Source organism: Zootoca vivipara, chromosome 2 (assembly GCF_963506605.1).
Source record: "Zootoca vivipara chromosome 2, rZooViv1.1, whole genome shotgun sequence".
NCBI lineage: Eukaryota > Metazoa > Chordata > Lepidosauria > Squamata > Lacertidae > Zootoca > Zootoca vivipara.
The window spans coordinates 67,259,534-67,286,743 of NC_083277.1; the positions used below are offsets into that span (position 1 = coordinate 67,259,534).

Here is a 27,210-nt window from a genome sequence, read left to right on the forward strand (position 1 = left end):
AAAACCACCCCAAAAGATGTGATTGTCATCGAATAACCGCAAGAGCAAAAACAATATTGCCACAATCTATATAAAAATGTAGACATTGCGTGCGCAGAGGTCACAGCCTTTTTATAATTCAAGACAGAATATATCCAAGAACAGCCACCGAAGAACAAGGAGGGAAATGAAGGAGCAGGTAGAAAACCAGAGGCAGAAAAAAAAATCCACCCCAAAATGTGATTGTCATCAAATAACCGCAAGAGCAAAAACAATATTGCCACAATCTATATAAAAATGTAGGCATTGTGTGCACAGAGGTCCCAGGGATAACCCGGGGGGGGGGTGTTGGACGGAGGAGAGGAGGGAAATCACAGGGATAAGCTGGGGGGCAAGGGGAGGAGTGGGGGAATCACAGGGATACGTCATGGATCGGCACAGGGTAGGGGAAATCACACAAATAACCCACAGCAACGCGTGGCAGGGCCAACTAGTTTGATTATAAAAAAGCAAATTAAAGAAACAATACATTAGAAGTTCAAAGAACAAAGCACTGAAAATAGGCAGCATATAACTAACAATGTCTACAATTTAGTGCACAGAAGTTTATATATCACTGCAGATAAGAACATTATTTTATGAATAAATTCAAATGGAAGGCCATCTATTAATCAATTCTGGATTATCCTTACTCATGAGAAACGCAGAAGCAGTAAAAACAAAAACATAATTCTTTATTTGTAGGACAATTACAATGACCAATACATACCAAGCCCTAGTAATTTTCTCACAGTGTGTGGTATAAATCTCAATTAGAAACAAAAATTAATAGCAAATTCCCACTCTGTAGATGTGACTAGCAATTGTTTGTAAGAACTGTGAAGCAACATATCAATATAAGTACTGAAATTCTTCTGACAGCAGGCTTGTACTCCAAGATTCTACTCAGAATAAACCCACTGAAATTAATAAACAGACGTTAATTTATCTATTTACTTCCGTGGATCTACTCTGAGTAGGACTAGCACAAAACGCATGAAGATAAGGAGGATATATCTTATATTGTTATATTCGGGAACTCACCACAGTGTCAAGTTGAAATAATTAAAAAGATAGGGTAGGTCTATCTTCACGAATGCCTGCAGTACTCTGAGTAACAGAGCAATCCAGCCCCCACCTTGCACTTGGTGGGTGTGGGTTTGGGCGGAGGTGTCCCTCTGGCCAGCTCTCCTAGCTATATTGGCCTCCTACCACCCACAGAGTGCTGCAAGCATCACACCATCTGAGGGCATCACCAAATGTGTGGCTGGGTGAGAGTGTTCTTGGTTTGCAGCCTGCTTTTGGAAGGCTCTTCAGTGGAGGCATTCATGAGGCAGGGAGCTAATTTCCATAATGGTAAAAACCTGTAATGTTACAACACAATAATACTGTTTTTTGTTTGGTTTTTTACATTTTTGTTATTACAAAAAGTAGTTCCCTGGCATATTTTGGGATATATCCCAGGCATATAAGTATGCATATATGCCATATGGCACCTGGAAGGTATTTGACTTCCACTGATCACTAAAATGGCCTCCCTCTTCCCGTCACTTATTCCTAAAACAGCCATTATATCTGTCAGGGTTGTTGTGACTACTCTTGAGTAACGACCTTCCACATGCTTGTCTTTCAGACGTTTTTATTAGTGCACATTATTTGCAGTGTAACGAACTGCTGGTTTCATGTCTACTCACTCGAGTCAGATTCCTGCACTGCCCCCCTTCGCGTTCTTGACCAACATAAAAGCCTCAGAACTGAGAAGCGCCTCCCTTTCCTCCTCCTCCTCAATTCCGGCATTGGGGGGGCGGGTCTTCGGTCTGACCGATTCCTGTCCTCTCTTTCCGCCTCCCTCTCTCCCTGCCTATGGAGGAGGGGCTCTTGGATGTTGCCAGAGCCCTGGCACTCCCTTTCCGTTTCCTGACTCCCTCCATCAGACCCTTTGCTCTCATGACTGCTGGGAGACGTGCTGCTTCGGATGAGGGGGGGGGGTTCTCTATAAACCCTCCCCCTTACAATATCCATGATTTGTAATGGACAACTTGAGGATATACCATGTCTCATGTTCCACACAATATGAATTCCCTCTGTGCATATATACAAGCTACAGGAGAAATATGAAAGGTCAATAACCCCTTGCAAAAGTCATTTGTTCTCCTATTTTCCTCCTCCTCCAAATGACGGATAAAAATAAACATACAACGAGTTAAAGATTTCCCTTTTGGAAGTGTTGTATTCTGAAATTCAGTTTACACTGGCGCTGACCATCAGTTGATGGGTAAGCTTATAGAAGAACAGTTAAAGATTGCATCTTCAGTGAACCAACACTGCTTTCAGTTTTGGATTAATGTTTACACTTTTTTCTTTGAAAAATTGGCAGGCCCGTCTTGGAGAACATCAGATCTTAGGATAACTTGGAAGTCAGTAAAAAGAAAATCTGGCTCTCAGTGCTTGTAGGTGGAGGGTCCCAACTCACCTGGAATCTCATGACAGGGTGGGAGAAAGACATTTGCCTGAATTCTACAGAAACCTATTTGCCATCTATGCACAAGGGTTGCCTCTCTTATCTAACTCTACCAAGAATGCTGATGAGTGGTTTTGAAGTGGGCTTAGGGGGAAATGAAATGGAAGAGGGGAGAGCTGCAGCTCATTGGTGGAACCCATGCAGATGGTCCCATGTTCAATATCTGGCATCACCAGGTAGGGCTAGGAAAAACTGAAACCCTGGAGAACTGCTGCCAACAAGCATAGACAATACTGAGCTAGGTGGGTGAATGGGCCTGAGCCATTGTAAGGCAGGGTTCCTGAGATATGGACCTATCCTTAATGACTCTAAGTACTTATTATCTAGAAATTCAGAAGATGGGTATAAGAAGAGTCCAGATGGATAGGCTCAAAGGCACAACTAATCCAGCTTCTTGTTCTCACAGTGAGCAACCAGAGGCTTATGGGAAGCCCATGAGCATGATGTGAGTGTTGTGTGCTTCCCAGCATCTGGCATTCAGGGATTTGCTGCTTCTGATATTATACTCAATACAGTATAGCCATTATGATGAGTAACCATCAATACTATGAATTTGTCTAATCTCCATTTAAACCCAAAATACCATAAATTAAACTACTTCCTCACACAATGCGTAGTTAATTTCGTATGTCCTGAGCCTTCCAACATTTGGCTGTATTCCTTGAGTTGTATCAAGCTAAATTATACTCTTGAGTCATTGAAATGAAGGAACCTAAGTTTATCTTGCCCATTAATTTCAGTGGGTCTGGTCTTAGTATGATTCACATTGGATACAACCCCTTTTTAATTAAAACACTTTAAAGTCTGGTTCCTAAATGTACAAAGCAGTTCACATCAAACACAAAATGCATCCCACTAAAATTAACCAGCCCAGGTCTGTTAAAATATAATTTAAGAGCTCACTAAAATTATAAATAAACGATTCCTTTGGCAAAACCAGTCAAGCAAAGTCCTCCTCACCTCAGTAGGAAAGTGAATCAAAGGGGTAGGTTAGGGGGAACAGTGGTACGTCCCGTGTTCTTGGGTATCACTGTCCTAATCTGGTGCACTGATCCATGCCAGATTTCCCAACCACAAGTGTAGCATGGGATGATGTAGGAAGACAGGATCCATCAGGTTATGTGAGTCCCAGATTAGATGTTCTTAACCAGTATGTTCATACTAAGTTACATGGTGACAGTGTTAATAATCCACAATAAGCATCCTCTGGGTCCTGCTGGGCAAATAGAACAGAAGTACTGTACTGCCATTCTTGACAGATAAATGGTCCAAGAGAATAGCTATTTTGGTAAAGCAAAAGGATCATGCAGGTTTTATTTCTTCTACTCCTTCACTATCCCTTCCTATTTGTTCAAATTCCCTAGTCTCTGAGATGCACCCATATAACCTTTATCCTCTCCTATATTTTCTCATCAGATACCTGTCACAACTAAACTGATGCATTCATTTATTTCTTACATCCTGAATTGAGAAATAATGTCTAAGACTGGGGTCTGCTAATTGAGAAACTAACTTTTACATGGCTAACAAGTGCTAACTAGGGGAAATTCTGAAAACAGCAGCCTAGCCTTATTCTGCATGCACTACTCCTTTGCCATCCATTTACTAACAGGAGCTAACTAGGAGTCAGATACCCACAGCAGTGCCAAATGGATTGCAGATATACAGTGATTCCACCTGATTTACTTGATCTTACATTTGGAATCTCATTTGGTGCAACGAACCATGCTCCATAAGATAAAATGTCAGAGTGCAACATCACGGGACAGTACAAATAATTTTATCACACTGAATTACATTTGGGATGGGGGGAAAGAATCAAAAGTGTAAATTTGCTACATAAATGCTTAAACTCTTCATGAGGTTAATACATTCTTTCTTGTCTTACAATGGATAGAGTATCTAGTCACGTGGCAACAAATGGGAAGACAGTTTGAGTACACGGGAATATATTTTCTTTGATTCTTCAAAGACCACAATTACCGTAACTACTTACGTATGGTGCTAGAAAGTGACATCTGTGGTCGTTTCCCAGCAGAACACGTTGCACTCTTACTTCACCAATAAATGCTTTTATCATTGCCAGACAACCATGCACACGTTAAAATTGCTTTTGTCTTTAGAACAAAACATTTTAGAAGAGAGAGGATTTGAATGAGAATTCAGCTGATCCATCCTCGAAACTCTTCAGTCCATGTACCATATCAAAAATCACTCATCGTGAACAGAACATTCTCTGATGAAATTTCTTCACTTCGTGTTCCATGTTGGTAAAGTCAAGCTTCTGATCAAGGCTGTGCAGTTGATTTGGCTCAGGAAGTGAAAGCAATGGCCAAGTACAGAAGTTCCCTTAGGAGGATCAAAAGAAACAGTCATCAGAAAAGCAATCCCACAAGCTGCTGACATATAGCAATATTTTGGAGACTTTGATATTGTACCGCAGCTGGTGCCTGTGGTACACACATTCGTTTGGAGTATGTGCATACACATTCCTGCATCATCTCTAGTTGAACTGGTTGTGCATGTTTAAGAGCTTATAAAGCTTCTTGGAAAGTCCATAACCACCTTCCAGAATCATGGCCAATATTCCTGCTAGAGATCTCCTGAATGGGCCCTACTGGATGGGCATAGTTCTGGTCCTCCTGGATGGGCATAGTTCTGGTCCAGAACTATGCTGTGTCAAAAAGTGAATATGATATAATCACTCACCTGGCTCTTTAAAAAGGATAAAAAGGCGCAAGGTTGAGATTTTTAAAAAAGAAATCTTCATGAAAAGTCAATTTTCGTGCAAATTTCTCCTAATTAAAATATTTTTATACACAGTTTTGACCAACGTACCATTTTTTTGTAAGCAATTTCCCTACTGTAATGCATTTTTGGATGTAATTTTCACTAATATTTTCATGTTATGCATACTTTCCCCCAATATATGCATTGCACAAAATTCAGAGTAGTGCAAATGTGTGTCTTGGTTCATTTATTGCTTCAAAACGTACATATTTGGTAGATTTGACTTTACATAAGTACTTAATTGAATTTCTCCTCCATTCCTAGCAGATCTGGTTCATTTAAAGTCTAATCTTATGCACACATGCCTAGAAGTAAACTTAAATGAGTTGAATGAGACTCATTCTCAAAGCAGACCATGTAGGAACACAACCTTAATTGGTTTTACATTGATTTTAATGTGCTGGAGAGCATTCAAGTCTCTGATGGATTTTGACAATTGTGTGAAAGTATTTTTAACTGGTTTAAGTGGAAATTGCCTTCCAATAAATATATGTAAATAAATATATGTAGCATCACTGTCTACCTTGGTGTTGCGACAATTCCCTAGCTGTATAGACAGAAAAGGCATGAAATCTTGAAACAGAAAAGGCATCTCGAAACATTGCCATGCAGCTGACCTGGAATTCAAGGATTTGCTTCTGCTTGTTCTCTTAGAGCTTTGAGTGAAAGTTCATATCCAAGAAACATGGCAGCACTCATTGGGAATCCTCGCACTGCATTCACTGTAAAGCCCCTGCAAAAGACCTGTTTGGAACAAAGAAGGAAAATTTACATCAAAAGAGCTCATCAATTTGTATTTTGTACAGAACATAATTGGCATAGGACCTAACGAATGGGACTCTGGTTTTCTCATTAATGTTCTAAAAGGATTGTGATAACTAATAAATGACCAGGGCCGGATTTAGGTTTGATGTGGCCCTAAGTTACTGAAGGTAATGGGGCACTTTATATGTCCAGCTGTCCTTTGTCAACAACAAATTGTCGCTTTTTTGTGTTGAATATATGCTATATAGTAATTTATGGACCTAATAGCTCCATACACAACAGAAAACACTGTTGCTGTATGTAGGTTTTATTTTATCAGTTTTTTTATCTTATATTTTGGCAATGTACATACAGTTTTCTTTTTCTTTATTTTTTTGGGCCCCCAAGAGAGTGGAGCCCTAAGCTATAGCTTGTTTAGCTTATACGTAAATCCGGCACTGTAAATGACCCCCCCCCTCTGCAGCATCCTCTTCAGCCTCAGAGTCTGAACTGCACGCCATCTCAGACTCTTCCTTGCTCACTAAACCCTGTCATTTCTGCTACTGCTCCTTCTTCCTTTGACCACTCATTGCTGTTCCACCACCAATCCCCTGGCTCTGAGCCTCCCCCCCCCCGGTGGTTCTGTTGGGGATTCCCTGGCTGGTGCCTCCCACAAATCTTCTGCATCCAGCCAGTCCATAACAATGGATTTCTGGAGAATCTTTCCTCCCATGTCTGTCTTCCTCGCTGATGGTGTTCTCTTTTGTGCTTTTATGTATTTAGGCATAGAGCCAAAATGAACTTGAACAAGGTTTTCATTTTCTAAGGGATTTATTTTTTTTCAAAGATGATAGATATAGATATAGATGATATAGATATATGAGAAATGTATACAGGGACTGGTCAGTGAGCAGTGTTGTGTCCAGGTTACTTTAGGGAAGCTTTTAATATTTGATGAATTATTGTATTTTAATATTTTGCTGGAAGCTGCCCAAAGCGGCTGGGGAAACCCAGCCAGATGGGCGGAGTATAAATAATAAATTATTATTTATTATCTACTATTATTATTTAATCAATATTCCACCCCTCATCATAAGCGATCACAGGGAAAGTCACAACAGTATAAAACGCAATATGAAAATTACATTTAAAAACATATCTGCATCCCAATCTGTCATATGGGTCTCAGATATTTAGAAGGCCTATCCAAAAGACTGGGGAAAGGGAACTGTCTTCACCTGGCACTGGAAAATAAATAAATTAGGTACTAGACAAACTTCAGAAGGAGAGGTTTCCAAAATTGGGATGCCATATAGACAACCTAATGTGTGTTACACAAGGAGTTGTCTGGGATGATCTTTTTCCCACTGATGATATCTGTTTATACAGCTGTGGGTGGCTGCAGGCAATATAAACTGGCACTGGGATTTTCATGGCAGCATCCTAAGGCTGATGAGCTGAGATAAACGGGATGATGATGATTAAGGTAAGTGCTATGAGAGCAGATGGATCTATAAGCAAGTGCTGATTTATTGGTACTGGCATTCCACGTGCCTGCTTCCCACATCACAAAATGAGGATAATTCATATTGACCAGAACAACTAGCTAGCCTTGTTTAGTGGTTGCTTATCAGTTATAAACAGCTCCATGATCAACAATGGTTAATGGGAAAAACTTCAAGCCATAATTCTTTAGTTTGCATGATTTTCAAGTGGCACAAGGCAACATTTTTCACTTGGGAAAGGAATGTCTGTAAAAAAAGAGGATGGTCCATGGGAATGGGGAATGTGCAGTCTGCCACCACAGCTTGGCAAGCAGTATTTTTAATTGCCTACCTTCTACCCTAAGGTCCTAGAGTGAGTTACAACAAATAAAACACCATGTTAAAAACAGCTTACAATCATAGAAATAAGGTGGGCCCTGAAAATAAAAAAGTGCATAGGCCCCATTTACTGGAGGCAGAAGATGGTTATCATGGCTATTCAAAGTCATTTGGTCTTGAATTCCATTTCTTCATTATGCATAACTGTGCTAGTTAAGTTGTAAATATGTAAGGGCTGCAATGGGGACAATAGACCCACATGCAACTTGTTACCAAAACCTCTTTCCTGATATTTTGTATTTTGATAGTGCTTACTTTTAGACCTTCACTGTGGTAACTTTGGGAGATACAGTCAATGACTCCTCTGTATTTGTTCAAATAAACCCCGTCAGCTTGAAGGCGACTCTTGACAACATCCATAGGAGTGGCTGTTCCCCAAGATATTGCTCCTACAAGAAAAGGGGGAAGGATTATATATGAATACAAAAGGCCTTCTGAGCACCTTCATCAAAGAGAATGGTAGTCATCTTTAGGAGTCAAGCTATAAAATATATGCTAGAATATGAAATGTAACTTAAGATAATGTGAATTTTGCTACCTGGTTAAAATAAAGTGAGATTGGTAGCTAATGGTACTTGGCTTGCTTGCCTAAATACAACATGCTCCTTGTTTGTTGAATGGCAAACGGGTGTACTGTACTTAATAACAAATATATCCATCTCTGAAGTGGCCCTAGCTTGTCATTTAAAATTACCTCATCTGCTTCAGACAAGCTTGTCAACGTTTCTTGCTACAGCAGGGAAGTGAGACACTTCAGGAAGTAGATTTTTACCTATTTCATTCAATGACTTATTCCCCCCCTTCTCCTAAGTGTTTCTCTGTTCTAAAAAGAGGTGACATTTAAGAACTGCAGAGTTTTGAATGTGGTATTTGTTGTGAAATGTTAATGCACTACAGTTTCATAAATATGGATTGCTTGCTGTAGTTAAATCTGGGGCTTTTCACATTGGGCTAAACGTGTTTTTACTCGAGATGGTGCCAGTGTTGTGAAATACTAGAAGTCCTCTTCTTGTTAACCAGCAACTACTTTGTTTTCAAGTGGGATGGTGCTAATGTGATGGAATTGTCACTCAACTTACTTTCTTCAGCTGGGCTTCTGCTCTTCAGTAAACAGTGAGTCAACAGTGGGGTAAACTATATTTTCTAAGTAAAATGATGCTCCATCCTTTCTACAGAAATTATCAGGATGGTTTACAATGAAAGATCCATGCTCATAAAAATGCATAGGGAGGAATTCAATACCAGCTTGCCAGATGGAACAATCCTTGCTCTCTGCTGTTCTGGGATTTTCCCTCAAAGCTCCCCCCGCAAATCCACTCTGGCTGATCAGGAGAACCCCACCCCACCCCACATGGTTAGTATTTTTCATTCTCCCATTTCTCTTGGATCCCGTGATCCACACTGTTCACATTCCATACTTCTGGAAGTGTGAGAACGGAAGCTTAGACACCGAACCTCCGTCCTATGTGCTTTTGTTTTTAGGCTCTTTGGTCTGTCTTTCAGACAGACAGGATGTTTGTGTGAGCTGCTCCTTGCACTGTTGTTATTTTCTTTATTATGATTTGCTTACATTTGGTTTGATTTGATGTACAGCAATAAAATAGCGGTGCTACATACTTCTGCAGCCAAGCTTTCGTTTACTCTGCTGTTCGTGTGCTCATATGAGCAGGTATGAGTCGCTGAGACACAGGACTGTTGCCAAATGCTTCATGAGAGTCCTGTTACCAGAGGGAGAGACTCTGATACACATATCTCATGGTGGAGAGGAGAGGAGGGTTGTTCCTTCTGGCAAGCAAAAATGCTTACACTGGCAGAATGATGAGAAGAGCGAAATGTTGAATTCCTCCCACTATATTCCATGTAAACCACTTTTTTATTATTGAGTTTTATAAACAAGAATAATAATATACAAACAAGTATATCAATTTTTCTCATGTCATTTGTATATCACAAAAATAGCATAATAAATGTGGGAAAATATCTAGAATATATGTTTCTTTATTAGTGATCAATTTATAAATTCTTGGTTTATTAATTGGTTTAAACAATTAGGAAGAAGAAGAAAATTAAAGGGGGGGAAGAGGGGAGAATGGCTAGTGGTGGGGGGGGGTGGTTATGTTTCTATTATTCTACTTAGTGTGTGAGGGGTTGTGTCAGCGTTACTTGTAAGGGTTCTCTTCCTATTCACTTGTATTTCTTTGGTGAGAGAGGTTGGGTGTGGCTTAGGGTGTGGCTGGTTGTCTTTGGTTGGCTGTAGTGAGAATTGTTTTTGTGTGCAAGTGGGGTGTGAGTGTGTCCTTTTGTATCAGGTTAGCCATATTGATTCATATGTTGTTGGGGGATTTTTGTCTTTGTCTTGTTGGGCTGTGTATGTGATAAAGGGGAGCCATACCGGGGTGAAGGCGTCTTCTTCTATTTGTCCCCGTGTCAGTTTCTGTTTATGGGTTAGCTTTTCTAATAAGGCTGTTTCCCATACTATTTGATACCAATGGTCCATGTTTACTCCTGACAGGTCTCTCCAGTGTCTGGCTATGATGCTTCTGGCTGCTGAGAGTAGGTGGGTTATGAGCTCTTTATGATGTGAGTGGGCATCTTGGAAGATGTTTAGTAGGGCCAGTTCTGGGGTGACTTCTAATACTTGCTTAGTTATTTTGCATATTTCTTGTATGATTGATGTCCAGATTTTGGGACATTCCCACCACATGGGGAGATATGTGCCTGTGGAGGTGCATCCTCTCCAGCATTTGGGTGAGGTTCCTGGGTGTATTCGTGTTAGTTTCCTTGGTGTTAGGTACCATCTGTAAGTGAGTTTCAGACTCACTTCTGTGTGCCCTGTTCTTGCCTCCTTTCCCCTTCCATTCCACTGTGACTCTACTGCTCAAAAGGCATGTGCCACCAAACTGGAAGGAGGCAGCCACCAGGCACCTCATTGCCTTGTGCAACATCAGCCACAGCACAGAGCTGCTAAATTATGCACACTGGCCAGTGCATTGCACAGTAAAAACAGATTTTTCTGCGCCTCTCCCTGCACAGTCTGCATGTTCGTATAATAGATAAGCACATTAAAACTTTTCAAAATATTGATGGCAACCCTAGGAGCAACTTATGTGACAAACAAACGGCAATAAGTCTTCAATGTAAAACACTACGAGGCTTACCACTAACACTGCCACCACTACAGAAAAAAAGCATGTTAGGAATGAATAAATGAGCTCAAATTTAACCAAGCCTCTAGATAGCACCATTTCTGGTGAAGGAGAACAGAAATGGACATACCTGCAATGCCACCAGCCATCCACACAGAAAAGGGACTCGGAGAAAGGCATCCGTCTGGAGTGATCCAGCCACAAAGTAAGGTGTAAGGGATGAAGTAGAAGCAATATCCTGGAATATCCCTCAGAATCATGGCAGAAGAACCACGGTATAATCCCCCTAAACCTTCCTGCCGAAGGATCATGCCAACACAGTGAACTGGACCTCTGTAGGCAGTCTCTACTGAAAAGCCAGCCGCTCTGTGCTTCAGGTTTAGGTTGGCTGCTGGAGCAAGTAAAGACACTCTTAGTATCAAGTTACCTAGTATTCTTCAGAACATCGCTTTCCATGTCTGTTTCCTTTTTGTTCCTTCTTTCGTTTTGACAATCTCTGTCTTGACTAAAAGCTGCCATGGACGTTTTATAGCAGAGGTTGGCTGGCCACCTGTCATGGATTATTTAGCTGTGATTCCTGCATTGCAGGGGGTTGGACTAGGTTATCCTCGGGGTCCCTTCCAACTCTATGATTCTCTGATAAGGTTACTTTGGGAGCGGGAGGGGCCAGGACATCCAGGTGGTTCTGGGAAGGTGGGGGGGGCATCTTACCTACAAACCCAATGCTGGCTCTGGTGCTTGGCATTGCAATTTAAGGTCCAAACTACCTTTCATATTTAACAAAAGTGTTTGATCCAGCTGCTCTTTTTTTGAATAAAATGTATCTGGACTGCAGAACCTTAATCTGGAACATTCTGGTCCTATTCCAACTTTTGCTGCCAATTACCCTTTCCTGGTCTGCCTTTTGCCCCTGAAACTGCTCTCTAAAATAAAACTGGTCAGATTAAGTGCTTTGTTGTTGTTTAGTCGTTTAGTCGTGTCCGACTCTTCGTGACCCCATGGACCAGAGCACGCCAGGCACTCCTGTTTTGCACTGCCTCCCACAGTTTGGTCAAACTCATGTTCGTAGCTTCGAGATTAAGTGCTAATCACACTAATTAAGTGCTAATCACACTAATTTAATCATGTGACTAACGTGATGTGGTTTGCCTGTAAGACAAACAGTTTTGGGAACATCCCTCTGTAATATTACACTGGGAGAAAACTGACAGCAATGTCAAGCTAGTGTGGGGAAAAGAGGAGGAAGGAAAATTGCCTGCAGCTTTGATGGTAATCTTTTCATTTCAACAACAACTCACTTTTCAAAATGAGCTGTACATACATTCAGATTTTCTTTGTCATACTCATGCTTTGGCCTTGTTAAAAAAAAAACTTATTGTTTTCTATTTGTTTTCTGCTTCAATATATAAAACAATACTGTGGCAGATACTGTTTTTTTGTGTGTGTAGTTCTCTGTAGCTCAAAGCTCGGAAATTAAATAGCAAGAGAAATTCTCCACTCATATCAGATGAATGAGTCTCACAATATTGCTTCTATTTACTGTATGTTTTCCATCACATAATTTGAAGTCAGGACTCTGATTAATCTTTGCACCTTCATGTGACTAAATATTTATCCATCTGCAATTAGAAGCATTTTAAACTTTTTTTGGTCCATAAATGCTAAATGAGAGTTGTATTAGGTATACTTCATTCTACACATATGAAAACACATGGTAGAGTAAAAAAATATTATATACAAGAATAAGCCATATCATATCTGCCAAGTCCCGGACTGCAGAATCCGGGACCGGCAGTCGCATGACACCGGCAGTTGCTTTGCCCATCTATGGGCACCAAAAATGGCAACCGCTGGCTTCGAAAGTCGCGTCTACGCATGTCCGGAAGTGAGTAGACGCAACTTCCGGTGTCACTCTGCCCATCTATGGGCTCAAAAAATGGCCACCACCAACACCGGAAGTCGCGTCTATGCACTTCCGGACATGCGTAGACGCGACTTTCGAAGCCGGCGCTGGCCATTTTCGGCGCCCATAGATGGGCAAATCACAAAAAATGGCCGCCGGCAGGAGAATATAAGGGAGAATAACGGGAGACGAAGTGATACGGGGGACCGCCGGGAAAAGGTAAGTAAAAACGGGGGCTTCCCAGGGAAAACGGGGTACTTGGCAGCTATGAGCCATATACGTTGGTCATATAACACCACCGACATATCATTATAAGGTGGGATTAAGTATAAGCTAGAAACAAACACAGAAGATTAAAAAGAAATAAAAAAACGGATTTTCTTTTACCTGCAATAAATGTTTGTGTCTGCATCTGCAGCCTTATCTTTATCAGATCAACTGGACCACCAATTCCAACTGAAACAGCCCCTGCTGCCATGCTTGCTAAAGCCAAGTCCGCAAGTGATGGAGCATGGTTAGGATTCCCATAGCGCTGTTGGCTAATGAGCCTTTGAGTATTGCTAAAGACACCAAATACCACCGAGTTGTAGACAGCAATGCTAACTAGTGGGAAAGACATTCCCTTGAAGAACCCAGCCACCTGCAGAGGAAAGAAAGTTGGATGTGAATGAGAATGTGATGTATGATTGTTCCTTCCAGAAAGCTTTAAAATGACAGTTTTACATGGATAAGACAAGAGTGATGGCTTAATAAATAAATAAATAAATAAATAAACCCTTCCTTCCTCTTGACACTGAGCAACACAATACAGTGGAACCTCGGTTTACAACACCTCGGTTTACGAATTTTCGGTTTACGAACGCCACGGACCCATCTGGAACAGATTAATCCACTTTCCATTACTTTCAATAGGAAAGTTCGCTTCAGTTTATGAACACTTCAGTTTATGAACAGACTTCCGGAACCAATTACACCCATGCTTTGGGTTAAGTACGCTTCAGGTTGAGTACTCTGAGGACCTGTCTGGAACAGATTAATCCACTTTCCATTACTTTCAATGGGAAAGTTCGCTTCAGTTTATGTACGCTTCAGTTTATGAACAGACTTCCGGAACCAATTGTGTTCATAAACCGAGGTACCACTGTAACAAGTGCAGCAATTGTACACAGTAACTCTATACATTTAAGAACAGCACAACTAAAATAATGACATCATATAGCAGCAGACCCTCCAAGTGTCCCTATTTTCCAGGGACATCCCTGATTTATAGAGGCTTTCCTGGTTTTTTATTTGATACCGGAATGTCCCTCAGGTGGATGTCCCTATTTTCATTGGAGAAGTGTTGGAGGGTATGTTAGGATATCTCTATTTTTGTTGGAGAAATGTTGGAGGGTTTGGAGTTCTCCGACCCCTGAGCTGTCTGAAGGCAATCCTGTATAGGGAAGCTTTTTAAAAATGTGTAATGTTTTATTGCATTTTTATATATGTTGGAAGCTGCCCAGAGTGGTTGGGGCAACCCAGTAAGATTTGTGGGGTATAAATAGTAAAATGATCATTATGGAATGGGACAGCCCTGTTTTCATTGGAGAAATGTTGGAGGGTATGCAGCAGTGGTGCTATAACACTGTTAAGACCCAGGATGAAAAGCATATCCCCAAAGCCCAGGTGAACCAAAATCTTTTCCCCTGATATCTCAAACTTGACAGTGTGTGGGACAATCACAATTTCTCAGGGAAGCAATTGTCCGATCTGGGTGCTGCCACCAAGAAGGCCCTGTGTCAAGTAACCACAGAATGGGCCATGTCAGTTAGCAGAATCATGAGCTAGTTGCCTTACATGAAATTAGACCATTGATCCATTTAGTGTTGCATATTCCAAATACAGTATCAGCACCTGGCATGTCCTGCTTGGGCCAAACTCTGCTAGGCACCCTTTTTTGGCAATCTGATTACCAACACTGCTGCCTGCCACTAACGCCCACCAGCAGCTAAGGCTGCCACGGTGAGCAGGTGGGTGGGGGAGGCACTAGCAGAATAGCATCAGAGGCTGCTACACTGAGGGTCTCTTCAAATCTAGAGCTGTCATGGTGTATTCTGACAAAATTATATACTTACAGCTTCATTCCTGTAGACAGTGAGAACACATTTAAATGTGTTTCCATAGCCTTGTCCAGCTTGTAAGCGAGTCTGCAGAAGAACACAATTATGAAATTAAACAGAAAGAAATATGTTTCCAATTAATTGAGAGCACATGCTTTACAAACAATGTCCACTGTTATTTGACTATAATTCTTGCTTTGTTCCAAAGAAAAATCATGCTCTCTGTCCAGTCTATGCGTTGCCAGAAGCAGTTCTAAACACACTGTGATATCTAAAACTCTCTACTGTCAACATATTTTGAATGTAGGAGTTTATTATTATTATTATTACTACGACGACGACGACGACAACTACTACTTCTTTAGAGCCCTTCCTTTGAGGAACACAGGACAGTTTACACTATAAAAGATTTGTATACTGCTACATTGTAGGGTAAAATTATTTAATTTTGGGGGAAAGGAATACAAAAATGGGGGGGGGGTCCTATATTATTTATGAGAGTGAATCTTATACAGATCCATCAGTATGGGAAGTAGCATTTAAATTCTTTATAGAATACCAGGCTAACTACTGAATTACCAAAAAGTAAAAGAGAAAGAGAGAGGGAGAGAGCACATGTGGGATTGATCACAGTTTTTTACTTTTTCACTTCTTTATTATCTGCTTGGTTAATTAGAACATATAGATTTGTTCCTCAAGGACTCATCAAAAACTAGAGTGCTGGGCTGCACTTAAGTGTCTCTGTCTGGCTTTAAGCGAAAGCTGAATCCCATACTTACCCATACACAGACAAAAACCATTAAGAGCAATCTGGTTTAGCTACATTAAAATCCAGGTCATGCTTGCTTAAGCTACCTTCCAAATTCCTTCTATTCACTGACCATCACATTCATTTCTTGTTCACTGAAATCAGCCCTCTGGCTGGCAGATCTCTCAGGGGGGTTTAAAGTTTTGTCAAAGTACTCACTCTGAGCACGGCCTACATGGCTTACTTGTTAGTTTAAAGAGACCTGATGTACTGGAACATAATCCACGTTCAATGCACCAAGCTATTCCGCACGGCTCCCCATTCTCACCCCCCTATTCTTCAGGATGCGCCTTTGCTATGTTCATCAGTAAATACTGAATTACTCTATGACTCCACTTCTCCATTCACCATTTAAGACCTTCCCCTTCCCCCCACTGATTTGGAAATGCAACAAAGCTGCCTAGTTGCTATTCCCCTGCTGCATCCAGATCCGAGGGCAAGGAAGGTGCCAGCTTGCCAGTTGTCTTTTAAGCCCTGAAAGATGCGTTGCTTGTTTCTTGGCTGTGCTCAAGCAAATGGAGGAAACGTAGCAAAAATGTTCCCACCAGACCTATTGTCGGCTTGCGGCACGCACTACCAGCAGCGACAGTATGAAACAATTCATTTGCCAGAACTGGAAGGCACATACTCCTTCGACGCTTACTTCATGGACGGCACAACAAATTGTAAACACACAAATGCGATTAGTGCTCTGGCACAGCGATGACAGGAAGGGGGGCGGAGGGAGAGCATTCAGCCAAGCACTGTACTTTGACGCCTCTCGCTTTCAAACTCTCCAAGCATGCACAGCCACAACCCTGTTCATGGGAAGACAGCACTTGCTACACGTTGGAACAGTCTCCTGCAATATCCTGCCCCTGACAACAGGCAGCATCTTCTGCATCGTAAAATGGACAAGGCTATAAACCAAGGTTGGAACAGACTCCCTTTGCAGTCTCGGGGCCGAGTCTCACATGGACGATCAGGGCTTCTTTGTAATCTACAGCATCATCCATGTGCCTCCAAGTGCTCCTTGATTTGCATGGCAAATCCATGGTAAAATGTTTGCAGTGGCATGCTAAATCAGGAGCTGAATTCTGGTGGTGCTTTCTGCAGTCACAGTGGCTTCTCTTTAGATATTTCCGGTGCTTTTTTCTGGGGGGATGCAGGAGTACACATACCCCTAAACATTTTGTGAATCTTTGTACTTTTGTCCATTTACTGTATTTATTTTTCCCGAATTGAACTATAAAATTGGTGGTTTTATTGAGTCAAAATAAGAGTACCGCTAAACATTTTTCAAGGGAAAAAAAGCACTGCATATTTTCAAGCCATGGAAACAAACACAGAACTGTAGGGCATCTCTAGAAGAATCCCCCAAATGGAACAGCTACCAGTTTCCTATAACATGGACCTTCATTTGTGACTCCCATTGCAGAAACCATTTTGCCCTTTTTATTAGAAGAAGAAGAGAAGAAGAGTTTGGATTTGATATTCTGCTTTATCACTACCCTAAGGAGTCTCAAAGCGGCTAACAATCTCCTTTCCCTTCCTCCCCAACAAACACTCTGTGAGGTGAGTGGGGCTGAGAGACTTCAGAGAAGTGTGACTAGCCCAAGGTCAACCAGCAGCTGCATGTGGAGGAGCGGAGACACAAACCCGGCTCCCCAGATTACGAGTCTACCACTCTTAACCACTACACCACACTGGCTCTATTATGCCTTTAGAAACAATTGCATCCACTCATTGTTAAGATTGCAGAAGGGAAGGATGTCTTTTGCAAAGATCTGGTTTTTGTTGTCTGATGTAGAGAGGTATATTTATCCTTTAGCTTAGAACATTCAAATTTCTACCGAGGCTTTATAGATTCGAGTAATGGAACTTAAAGGGGGAATGGGAAATGATTTATCCTGTAGAGGTTGGGGAGTAGAAATGTATACCGCTACTACTAGCAGTATTCTTGTTGTTATTAATTTTATGTGTATAATGACTGCTCGCTAAACACAATAAATTGAACTGAGCATTGCAGAAACAGGTCAAAAAGAGGCATATGGGCTTATTTTCCAGGCATAAAGCGTACAGACACCTGCAACTTGCTTCTTTACTGCATGATACTAAACTTCCTGCCAATTATAGCTAGGATTTGCCATTTTAAAAATTAGTCCTACTTAATTAACAGCAGGGAAAAATAAGCAGGTAAAATATGGTGAAAACTTCACTGATATTTCTGTGGTTTCTCTGAAGTTAAGACATAAGAGCAGGGTCAGTGACAAGGTGGCAACCCTAAAACACACCCATGGGAGTGTTTCATGCATTTGTGAAATGTTGCCCCAGGCTTTCCACATGACCCAGAAAGCTATCTGTGGACAAATGCCAGCTCCCTCAGCCTGAAGCAAGATGAGCGCCACACCCCATAGTCGCCTTTGACTGGACTTAACCATTCAGGGGTCCCTTACCTTTTACATTTATACACACACACACACATTGTTGCACACCACCTCAATCTCTGAACGGTGTGCAAGATTCTCACTACATATCTTACTACAAAGAGTACCCATGTTCTCTGAAACATGATCTCTTTCCCTTTTGTATATACCGGTACTAAACTGATTTCAGAACAACCACAACACTATTTACCTTTACTGTATCCAGAGGATGTCCCACAATTACAGCAGCAGCTCCTGGAGATTAAAATAAAACAACTGAATAAAAAACAAATCATTTTTTTAATGTATCTTGTTGTTTACCTCAAAGAATGGTGGGATTTGCCATCTGAACAAACGACAACCCTCCCTGTTTTGTAAATTCCTAGTCAGCTCCCACCAGCAGAATTATGCAAGCTGAGAAAACAATGTGAACCATAGATGGTTGCTGTATAAGCACCCCAGAGGAATTGCTTGTCAGTACAAATCTGTACTTTCTCTGGACCAGGCTGGGGGGTGGATTGGACTGGGCAAAAGGGTTCCTCTGCCCAGCTCGGCCAGCTTCTGTCTGCAGGGTGATGCCACATCTCTAGCACAGAGCCACCCTTCTGCCCACCAAACAGGTGGATGAAAGTGCTGCTGGTAGGTTCCCCATTGACAGAAGGCAACAGAAAGCTCTGGAATAGATCTCAGGCCAGCCCCACTGCTGCCACATGATAGCATAGGGTCCAGTCTGGGTCCATTCACTGTGTCATCTCCAGGTTGGTGCAACAATCAGCCTTCCCTTTCACCCTTGACATCAAGCTCAGTGGGGCTGTGGATGCAGCAATGGCCCCACCACTCTGTTGAGCCTAGCCAGGATTAGGGTTGCACCCCGAACTGGCAATTCCCAAGCTGGGTGTCAGAATGTAGTCAGGGCTTTTTTTCAGGGAGAACTCACAGGAACTCAGTTCTGGCACCTCTCAGGAGAATGAGGAAGGTGTTCATGGCGAGGTCTGGCACCTCTTTTTCTAGAAAAATAGCACTGAGCACAATGGTTTGGATGCCATAAAAATGCATGAATGAAATAACTACAGACCAGGCACCCCCAAACTTTGGCCCTCCAGATGTTTTGGACTACAATTCCCATCATCCCTGACCACTGGTCCTGTTAGCTAGGGATCATGGGAGTTGTAGGCCAAAATATCTGGAGGACCACAGTTTGGGGGTGCCTGCTACAGACCATCAATTGGCATTAAATATTGCCTATTTTCAATTCACCTATCGAGGCGGTACTTTCTCTGTGAGGAATTATGTAGCCCATAACCCTCCATAACCCTCCACAGCTTGTGCTAAAAGTGATCTACAGAATATATTTGGAAAGATTCTCTGCAGCTTTCTTTCATGAGTCAGGATGTGTTGAAAGCTTTACCCTTAACATTGATTTTTGCATCCAGTTGATTGTTCACCTGATTTGAGATCAAGATGACTCAAAATTGCCAGGAGGCACTGAGAATACAGACAAATAATTAAACATACTATGGATAAGACGTGCATAAGATGCATACAGATTTCTCTTATGGAGATAATAAATGACAGTTTTGCGTAGATTTCTTTCTTTCTTTCTTTTTACTTACTTACTTAAGAACATTTCTGAGAGTTTTCCAACAAGACAGTAGTTGTGCAAGAGGAGGAGGCTGCCAGATCTGAGCTAACACTCTCAACTCTTACCCACCTGTTTCTCATTCAGCCGGAAAACATCTCATGCATCACCATCATCTGTGAAGTAAGTTTCCTGGAGAGGATTTTGCTCCTGGGGAGGTTTTGAAGTACAATATTGACGAGGATCCCAATTGTTACCATGCTATTCAGTGTGGTTAACATTGAAACCAATGTAATTGGTAAACCAATGTAAATAAATGGGGTAGGAATTTGCCTACCAATTTGAAACCAATTAGTTTGATCAACTTTATAAAGTATACAGTATATAAGTATACAGATGAGGAAATGAACATTCTTGTCTTTGGTCATTAGCCAGGTAAGTCACAGATGATGTGCTGACAAGCAATCTATAGAACAAGTTTAAACCCATCAGTATCTGCAGTTGTAATTCTCAAGCTGAGATATCTGGCAACTACAGTTTAGCTGTTAGCTGAAAAGCCGAGCAATTAGTAGCAGCACCTTGGCATTTTGGCTTGCCTTCCACCAGGGATCTAAATATTGCCAATGTTTCTAAACTGTTAGGCTTGTATCCAGTACAGCACTGCATAACCATCCTGTCAGCACAAGGATTTCCACTTGCGCAATGGTGCTTTCCCTTTTCTCCTCCCCCTACATGCCCCCTAAATCTGTTCTGGGATTCCCCCCAATGCTCCAGAGCAGATTTTTGGAGGAGGGCACAGGGCACACATGGAAGATGTGGGAAGAGAGAGGAGGGAAGTCCCATTGTGCAAGAATAAATCTGTGCACTGATTTATTGCAGGGGGTTATGTCCCTTTCAATTCTACAATTCTATGACAGCTACCAAATACTACATAGGATACATGCCTTAGGTTCCAAACTTAATCAATAGTTGCTCTCTTGATGCAAGAATTGTGTTCTGTCTATCTATTAGAAACATAGGGAAGTTGCCTTATAATGAATCTGACCCATGGCCCATCTAGCTCAATATTGTCTACTCTGACTGGCAATGGCATTCCAGGGTGTCAGGCAGAAGCCTTTCCCATCCCTACCTAGAGACACCAGGGATTGGACCTGGCGTTTCCTGCGTGCAGGACAGATGCTCTACCATTGAGATATTGGGTTGTATCAGAAGGCATTATTAAGATCAGTTCTTGGAATTCTATTATAAGATCACTAGCAGCACTTTTTAGATCTGATCAGGCCAGTGGCGGAGCTTCATGCTCCACCACTGGGGGCAGAGAGCAGGTGCGCTGCCCCCAGGGACGTGGCACGCGTTTTGGGGATGAGACGTGTTTTGGGGGCGGGGCGCGCTGCCTGCGGGGGCATGGCACACAGCGCGGGTGGGGGCAGCTGCGATGGCGCCCCTGGGATCATGCTTCCCGGGGTGGCACGCCCTCACCGCCCCCATCTTCCTACGCTACTGGATCAGGCCACGTGTTAGCACCCAGCATGGTAAGGCAAATACCCCCCCTTTAGTTTTTTTTAAACTGTGAAGAGATGGGCTACCTTCCCAGGTTGAGGAGCCCCATCTACCCCTCATTTCCCTCTACAGCACTTGCAGAAATCACCTTCTTGACCATTGGACCAACTATCAGTCTTGTCTGCTTATAAAACTATACTTGTATCATTTGCCCAAATTTGAACAGTTACTGTTCCTTGTTATATTGTTTAAGCAAAGTCTGAGAAAATGAGTAGTTCACATATAGTAACAATCTTCTTTCCCCTTTTTTTTCTTTTTAAAAATTGATGTAAAATCGGAGGTGGAATAGAAGAGAGAATTTTGGATCCAGAATTCCTCTTCCATTCTTGGAGAGCCTTTGATCCAGCAGAGACTCTCACTGATGGAGGTGGTTTTTTGTTTTATTTTTTGGCAAATTCCCCACCTTTCTGCTTCAAGCTTCTATACCACCTTCCATGAAGGATTGAAGGAACCCCCAAATCATCTAGAGTAGACTTTCAGGGGCTGAAAGTGTTTATAAAGTACCCAGTGAATATGCACTAATGAGTGGAGATAGAAATATATACACTGCAGTGCCATTCAATGGAAATTGCCTCCCCCTGCATCTATAAGAGGGAGCATTGCAAGAGTGGAACTCCATTCACAGAATTTCATGATCCAACCCATTTGTCATTTATGTCTCTTTATTGTCATACCTGTTTCAGAATATCTGTAAATGATCCTGCAAGATTTTATGATGTTTTAAACAGATAAATTGAACAGAGAATGTTTACATTACTTTGCTTAGATTTTCTTCCACATAGAGGACAGAACCTGAATTACGTCAGCCATCAACTCAGTGGTCCCAAGAGCTTCTTCATACCGTACACTATCTTTTTAGTGTGGTAAACATGCTGTGCATTTACTAGAAAGATAGCGTGCAAGGCAGACCCTCCCTCTCTTATCATGTGTACACATAGTGCAATTGGAGCTTATTTTTGGTAATGTGAGTAAACAACATTTGCCGCTAGTAAATCTTCACTAGAACTGATCCTTCGTCTACTGTAAAGGTGTCGGGTCATTTACATTTTCCTTACCTTGTCATTTTACAGCTTTACAGTATAAACAACCACTACAATGTCTGGGACTGCTACCAGACAGAATCAGCTGGCAAGGCTGGTGGCCATGAAATGTGCTCCCTTAGGAGATAATAGCTAGACATATAAGAATATAAGAATTTTACACTTGTTACAAAAGCTATGCATCATAGGGTAAGAAGCAATGAGAAAAATAGCCTAGACTAATAACCACTTCCCTTACTCCAAGGATTATGCAAAGTAAGTAACAGTCTCTCTTATAAGAGTTAATTAGCAAAACAAGAGCCCTGTGATAACTGGATTTTCTATTTGCCACTCATTCATGTATGTATGTATGTATGCATGCATTTACATGCTTTAGCTGAGATTCCTGCATTGCAGGGTGTTGGACTAGATGACCCTTGGGGGTAACTTCCAACTCTACAATTTTATGATTCTATGATTTATATATACCACATTTTCTCCCAAGGAGCTCAAGGTGGTGCAAATGATTCTCCTGCTTAAGAAATTCAACAGGGTTACCAGGAACATCCCCAGTCCATCTTCCACCCCAACCTCCTTCTATGCTCACTTCTGGTAAACTAAAGGACATTGTTGCAGCCTCTTCAGGAGATCTCATACATTTTCCCGGGACACCTGCATGCCTGAACTCTTACTCTGCAAATAACAATAAGAGGCTGTCATCTTAGGTTCTCCTGAAAGGGGTAGGATTACAACTTGGTACTATACATCTTTGCACCTCTTAAAAGGAGGAAGGCACAAACAGTCAATATCAAGAGAGCCCAAGCATTCACATCATTATGAGGGACAAGCTGTTGGACCTGAGATCTAAGGCCAGAGAAGGAGGGCCAAACACTGAATGTGGCAACCCAATTTTAGGAATAGGTAAAGGTAAAGGTAAAGGGACCCCTGACCATTAGGTCCAGCCGTGACCGACTCTGGGGTTGCGCGCTCATCTCACATTATTGGCCGAGGGAGCCGGCGTATAGCTTCCAGGTCATGTGGCCAGCATGACAAAGCCGCTTCTGGCAAACCAGAGCAGCACATGGAAACGCCGTTTACCTTCCCGCTGTGTACCTTCCCTATTTATCTACTTGCATTTTGACGTGCTTTCAAACTGCTAGGTTGGCAGGAGCTGGGACCAAGCAACGGGAGCTCACCCCGTCACAGAGATTCGAACCGCCAACCTTCTGATCAGCAAGCCCTAGGCTCAGTGGTTTAACCACAGCGCCACCTGGGTCCCTTAGGAATAGGGGAATTCCTCAAAAGAAGTAAACAAGGAAGAGTGTACTCCTGTTCTTCTCTATAACTCATCTCTTCAGTGACTTAGAATCTTACGACTTGGTCAAGAGCGCCAAAGGAAGTACAAGCCACTCGCACTTCCTGTTCTCCGCTTCATTGTAAAATGTGAAGCAGAATCCCTTCATCACCCACCAGTAGTATGACCCTTGGGCTCCCTTCCAGCTCTACAATTCTAAGATTCAATGTTCTTCCTAATGAACATATGAGGGCCTGATGAAGAGAGGAAGCTCTCATACAGTACAGTGGGAAAAGATGTGCATATTCTGCCTCAGACAGTACAAAGAATCATGGGATGAGACAGACCAACCCCCTTTTTGGCTAAAGGATCAGGTTCAATGAAACTTTGCAAAGCTATCACAGACATTTCATATGCTCTCCTTTCTGGAGAAAGCCACAAATCCCTGATACATTCCAGGAGGGTCTTACTTTGTGTCATACTTGGAAAATACAGTAAACGCATGAACAAAGGTTCGAGAATACATTAGTCATATCTAATTCTGCTTCTTGCTACAGGGAAGCTCTTTAATCCATCAGAGGCTCCTGTCAATAGAACAAGGAGGAGAATGTTGATCCCAATTTGCCCTCCCCTCTTCACCCCCCATGCCACCTCTCACATGGTTCAAAGAGTCCCCCAATCCACCAGGCAGATTTGGAGGGGTGGGTGGTAGATACTGCAGGGAGAAGAGGGGATATGCAAAAATTGCTTTCCTCCCTCCATTCTGCTTACATAAGCCTTCACTGAATCAACTGTCCATTACTGGAGGGACAAAAGCCCATACAGTACTACCCAATATGACCTTTCTACTAAAAACACACACCAGTGTTTCCGATTCCTCTTAGGAACATAAGCTGCTGGTTTGTCTAGCTCAGTATTGTCTACTGGCAACAGCTCCCTAGGGTCTCAGGCAGGGGACAATCCCAGCCCGAACTGGAGATGCAAGGGATTGAACCTAGAAGCTTCTGCATGCAAAGGAGATGCTCTGCTACCACTGAGCTCCTTTCTTCAGCTTAATCTCAAGGGCTGCAATGCATTAAGAGCTCATTAAATTGAAGCAACTTTTTGCATGACTATTCCTCCAGTGAGAAAAGCACAGAAAGTAATTTTTCCTGTCTGGAATGTTTCCTTTGGACAGTTTTATCACAAGAATCTGGCAAATTGTCTATCTGATCTCTCAGTAGCCGTGGATGTATGGCAAATGTCACCATCGTAAACCACAAGGTGATCGATCTTCTGGGGTGCACGTGGCTCCTGTAGTCCACGTTTTCAGAAAACAGACAAGGTTTTCCCAAATGCTTGCTCAGAGAGCTGGTAAATTCTGAGCAAAAAGGGAGCTGATGAGAGATTTTACCCATCAATGTACAGTGCAGTGCTTGTCACCACGGGATCCACTTTTGAATGCTTTGTGTGTGTGTGTGTGTTTACTCGTGGACTGTTAGTAGCTCATTGTGGCAAGCCTTTTGGTTCCCAACAGGAATCCGGAAAAAGACCCATTTGCAAAAGGGGTTTTTTCCATTCATGGAAGGGCTCATTCTCCTTGCAGATCTGGCTTCAGTCCAGCAGGAGCTCTCTCGGTTAGAGGAGGGAAAGGTGATTGTCACTGAGTTTCCCCTATTAATGCCCTAGGGATGCAGGTGGCGCTGTGGTCTAAACCACTGAGCCTCTTGGGCTTGCCAATCGGAAGATTGGGGGTTCGAATTACCTGCATTACCTCTCATGGTGTTCTTGGGGGAAGGGAGTCTTCTGAGCCTCTGATGCAGTTTTTTGTGGTGTAGGCTGCTGGCAGATAAATTTGGGGAATTCGCTTCACCCTTCCCATCAAATGAAACATTCAATGAGCAGTAATCCACTGGATCTATGAATCCAGCCCATTGGTATGTATGTTTTCCCCACATCTCCAGAGCAAATTTTGATGGAGGATAGGGAGCTACATGGGAAGAGGAAATCCAAGGAAATGATCTCTTTTTTTGCAGGGCCTTACACTACCTCTGGATCCAACTGAAGAAGAAGAGTGAGGGCAGGCAATCAGCCTTTCTGTCCACACACAGAAAACAGGCAGCAAAGTGGACTGGAAATGCTGGCAATTGCCCATATTTTCTTATCAGGATTTCTAGAAAGAACTGGAGTTCATGAAGGGCAAGGGAGTGGATGAATGGTGCATTTTGACTGGCCAACATAAGGTCCCAGCTGTCCAAACATCAGGCTCTGTCTCCATAGCTAATTGACTTAGGAAATGCTAATAATGGTATTTCACCCAGAAGTATACCTTTTTTTTTATCTGAACCATTACCTGTGGGTGTGAGTATGCTACCTTTGACACCCACACACAAACACACAGGTCTTTATATTAATAACAAGTAGATAAAACTTCAGGAGGCACAAGGAATACTGCTTAATTCAGAACTTTTCTTCCAAAATTGGACATATTAACATACATGGAACACTTACACAGAATGTCATGTGTACCATCAGCCAAGCTCAGAGTTAACTAGTATTCAGCTAAATAAGTGCCCCTTTCACAGCACCCCACAAGGGTCACTTACCTCCTACCCATCCAGCTACAAAATCATCCAACTGAAGGCTGCCCATAATATTATTATTATTATTTTTTAAAAAAGCAGTCCTGTTCAGTTTTATTCTTGGTCAGTTTGCAGTTCACATTCAGCTCCTTCAGCCCCAAGCAAGCAACAGAAGAGCATCTGAATCTGCCTCCTTCAGCCTGTTTTTTTCCACATCCCACAGTGTCCCAGAGTGACTGCAGCAGTTTGTTTCTTTGACAACTTTCAGCAGCCTCAGAACTGAAACAACTCTTATTCCAACCTCTCACACTGCGTGTCTCCCAAAGTGCCTTCAAAGCCCACAGTGACATCACACTCATCCAGTTTAAAGGGACAGCGCCACAAGAGTCAAAGGCTACAGAAACCGTCTGGATATGTTACCAATTAAATGCAAATAACTAAGTTTCTTTGTTCACATATATGTTTTTTGCTTTTGAAAAAAGGAAGTTCTCTCTCTCTCTCTCTCTCTCTCTCTCTCTGTGTGTGTGTGTGTGTGTGTGTGTGCTGGTTTGCAACCCAGAAGTACAATTGTATGGGTGGGCATCAGGGCCAGATTTAGGTTTGATGAGTTCCTAAGCTACTGAAGGTAATAAAGGTAAAGGTAAAGGGACCCCTGACCATTAGGTCCAGTTGTGACCGACTCTGGGGTTGCGCGCTCATCTCGCGTTATTGGCTGAGGGAGCCGGTGTACAGCTTCCAGGTCATGTGGCCAGCATGACAAAGCCGCTTTTGGCAAACCAGAGCAGCACACGGAAACACCGTTTACCTTCCCGCTGTAGCGGTTCCTATTTATCTACTTGCATTTTGACGTGCTTTCGAACTGCTAGGTTGGCAGGAGCTG

General features: G+C 42.3%; 1 protein-coding gene across 2 annotated transcripts; it reads right to left on the reverse strand.

Moving 5' to 3' along the window:
- Positions 1 to 697: 697 nt before the first annotated feature.
- Positions 698 to 26,664, reverse strand: SLC25A48 (solute carrier family 25 member 48). Of its 2 annotated transcripts, none has more exons than XM_035105487.2 (8): positions 26,355 to 26,664; positions 18,529 to 18,572; positions 15,120 to 15,191; positions 13,393 to 13,645; positions 11,233 to 11,490; positions 8,212 to 8,345; positions 5,947 to 6,073; positions 698 to 4,888 (listed from the first exon to the last, which is right to left on the reverse strand). In XM_035105487.2, exons 1-7 carry the CDS (start codon positions 26,398 to 26,400, stop codon positions 5,954 to 5,956), a joined length of 927 nt encoding a protein of 308 aa, XP_034961378.1. In that variant the 5' UTR covers positions 26,401 to 26,664; the 3' UTR covers positions 698 to 4,888; positions 5,947 to 5,953. The 2 variants fall into 2 exon arrangements, with proteins under 2 accessions (XP_034961378.1, XP_034961377.1); XM_035105486.2 differs by having other exon boundaries at positions 11,233 to 11,493.
- Positions 26,665 to 27,210: the final 546 nt, after the last annotated feature.

Bases quoted from the DNA above. Each gene is read 5' to 3' on its own strand.
- SLC25A48 (XM_035105486.2), bottom strand. From the start codon at position 26,400: ATGGGCAGCCTTCAGTTGGATGATTTTGTAGCTGGATGGGTAGGAG. The intron at 18,573-26,354 runs GTAAGTGACCCT...TTTAATCTCCAG, and splicing joins TGTAGCTGGATGGGTAGGAG to GAGCTGCTGCTGTAATTGTG. The intron at 11,494-13,392 runs GTAAAAGAAAAT...TACTTGCTCCAG, and splicing joins GACACAAACATTTATTGCAG to CAGCCAACCTAAACCTGAAG.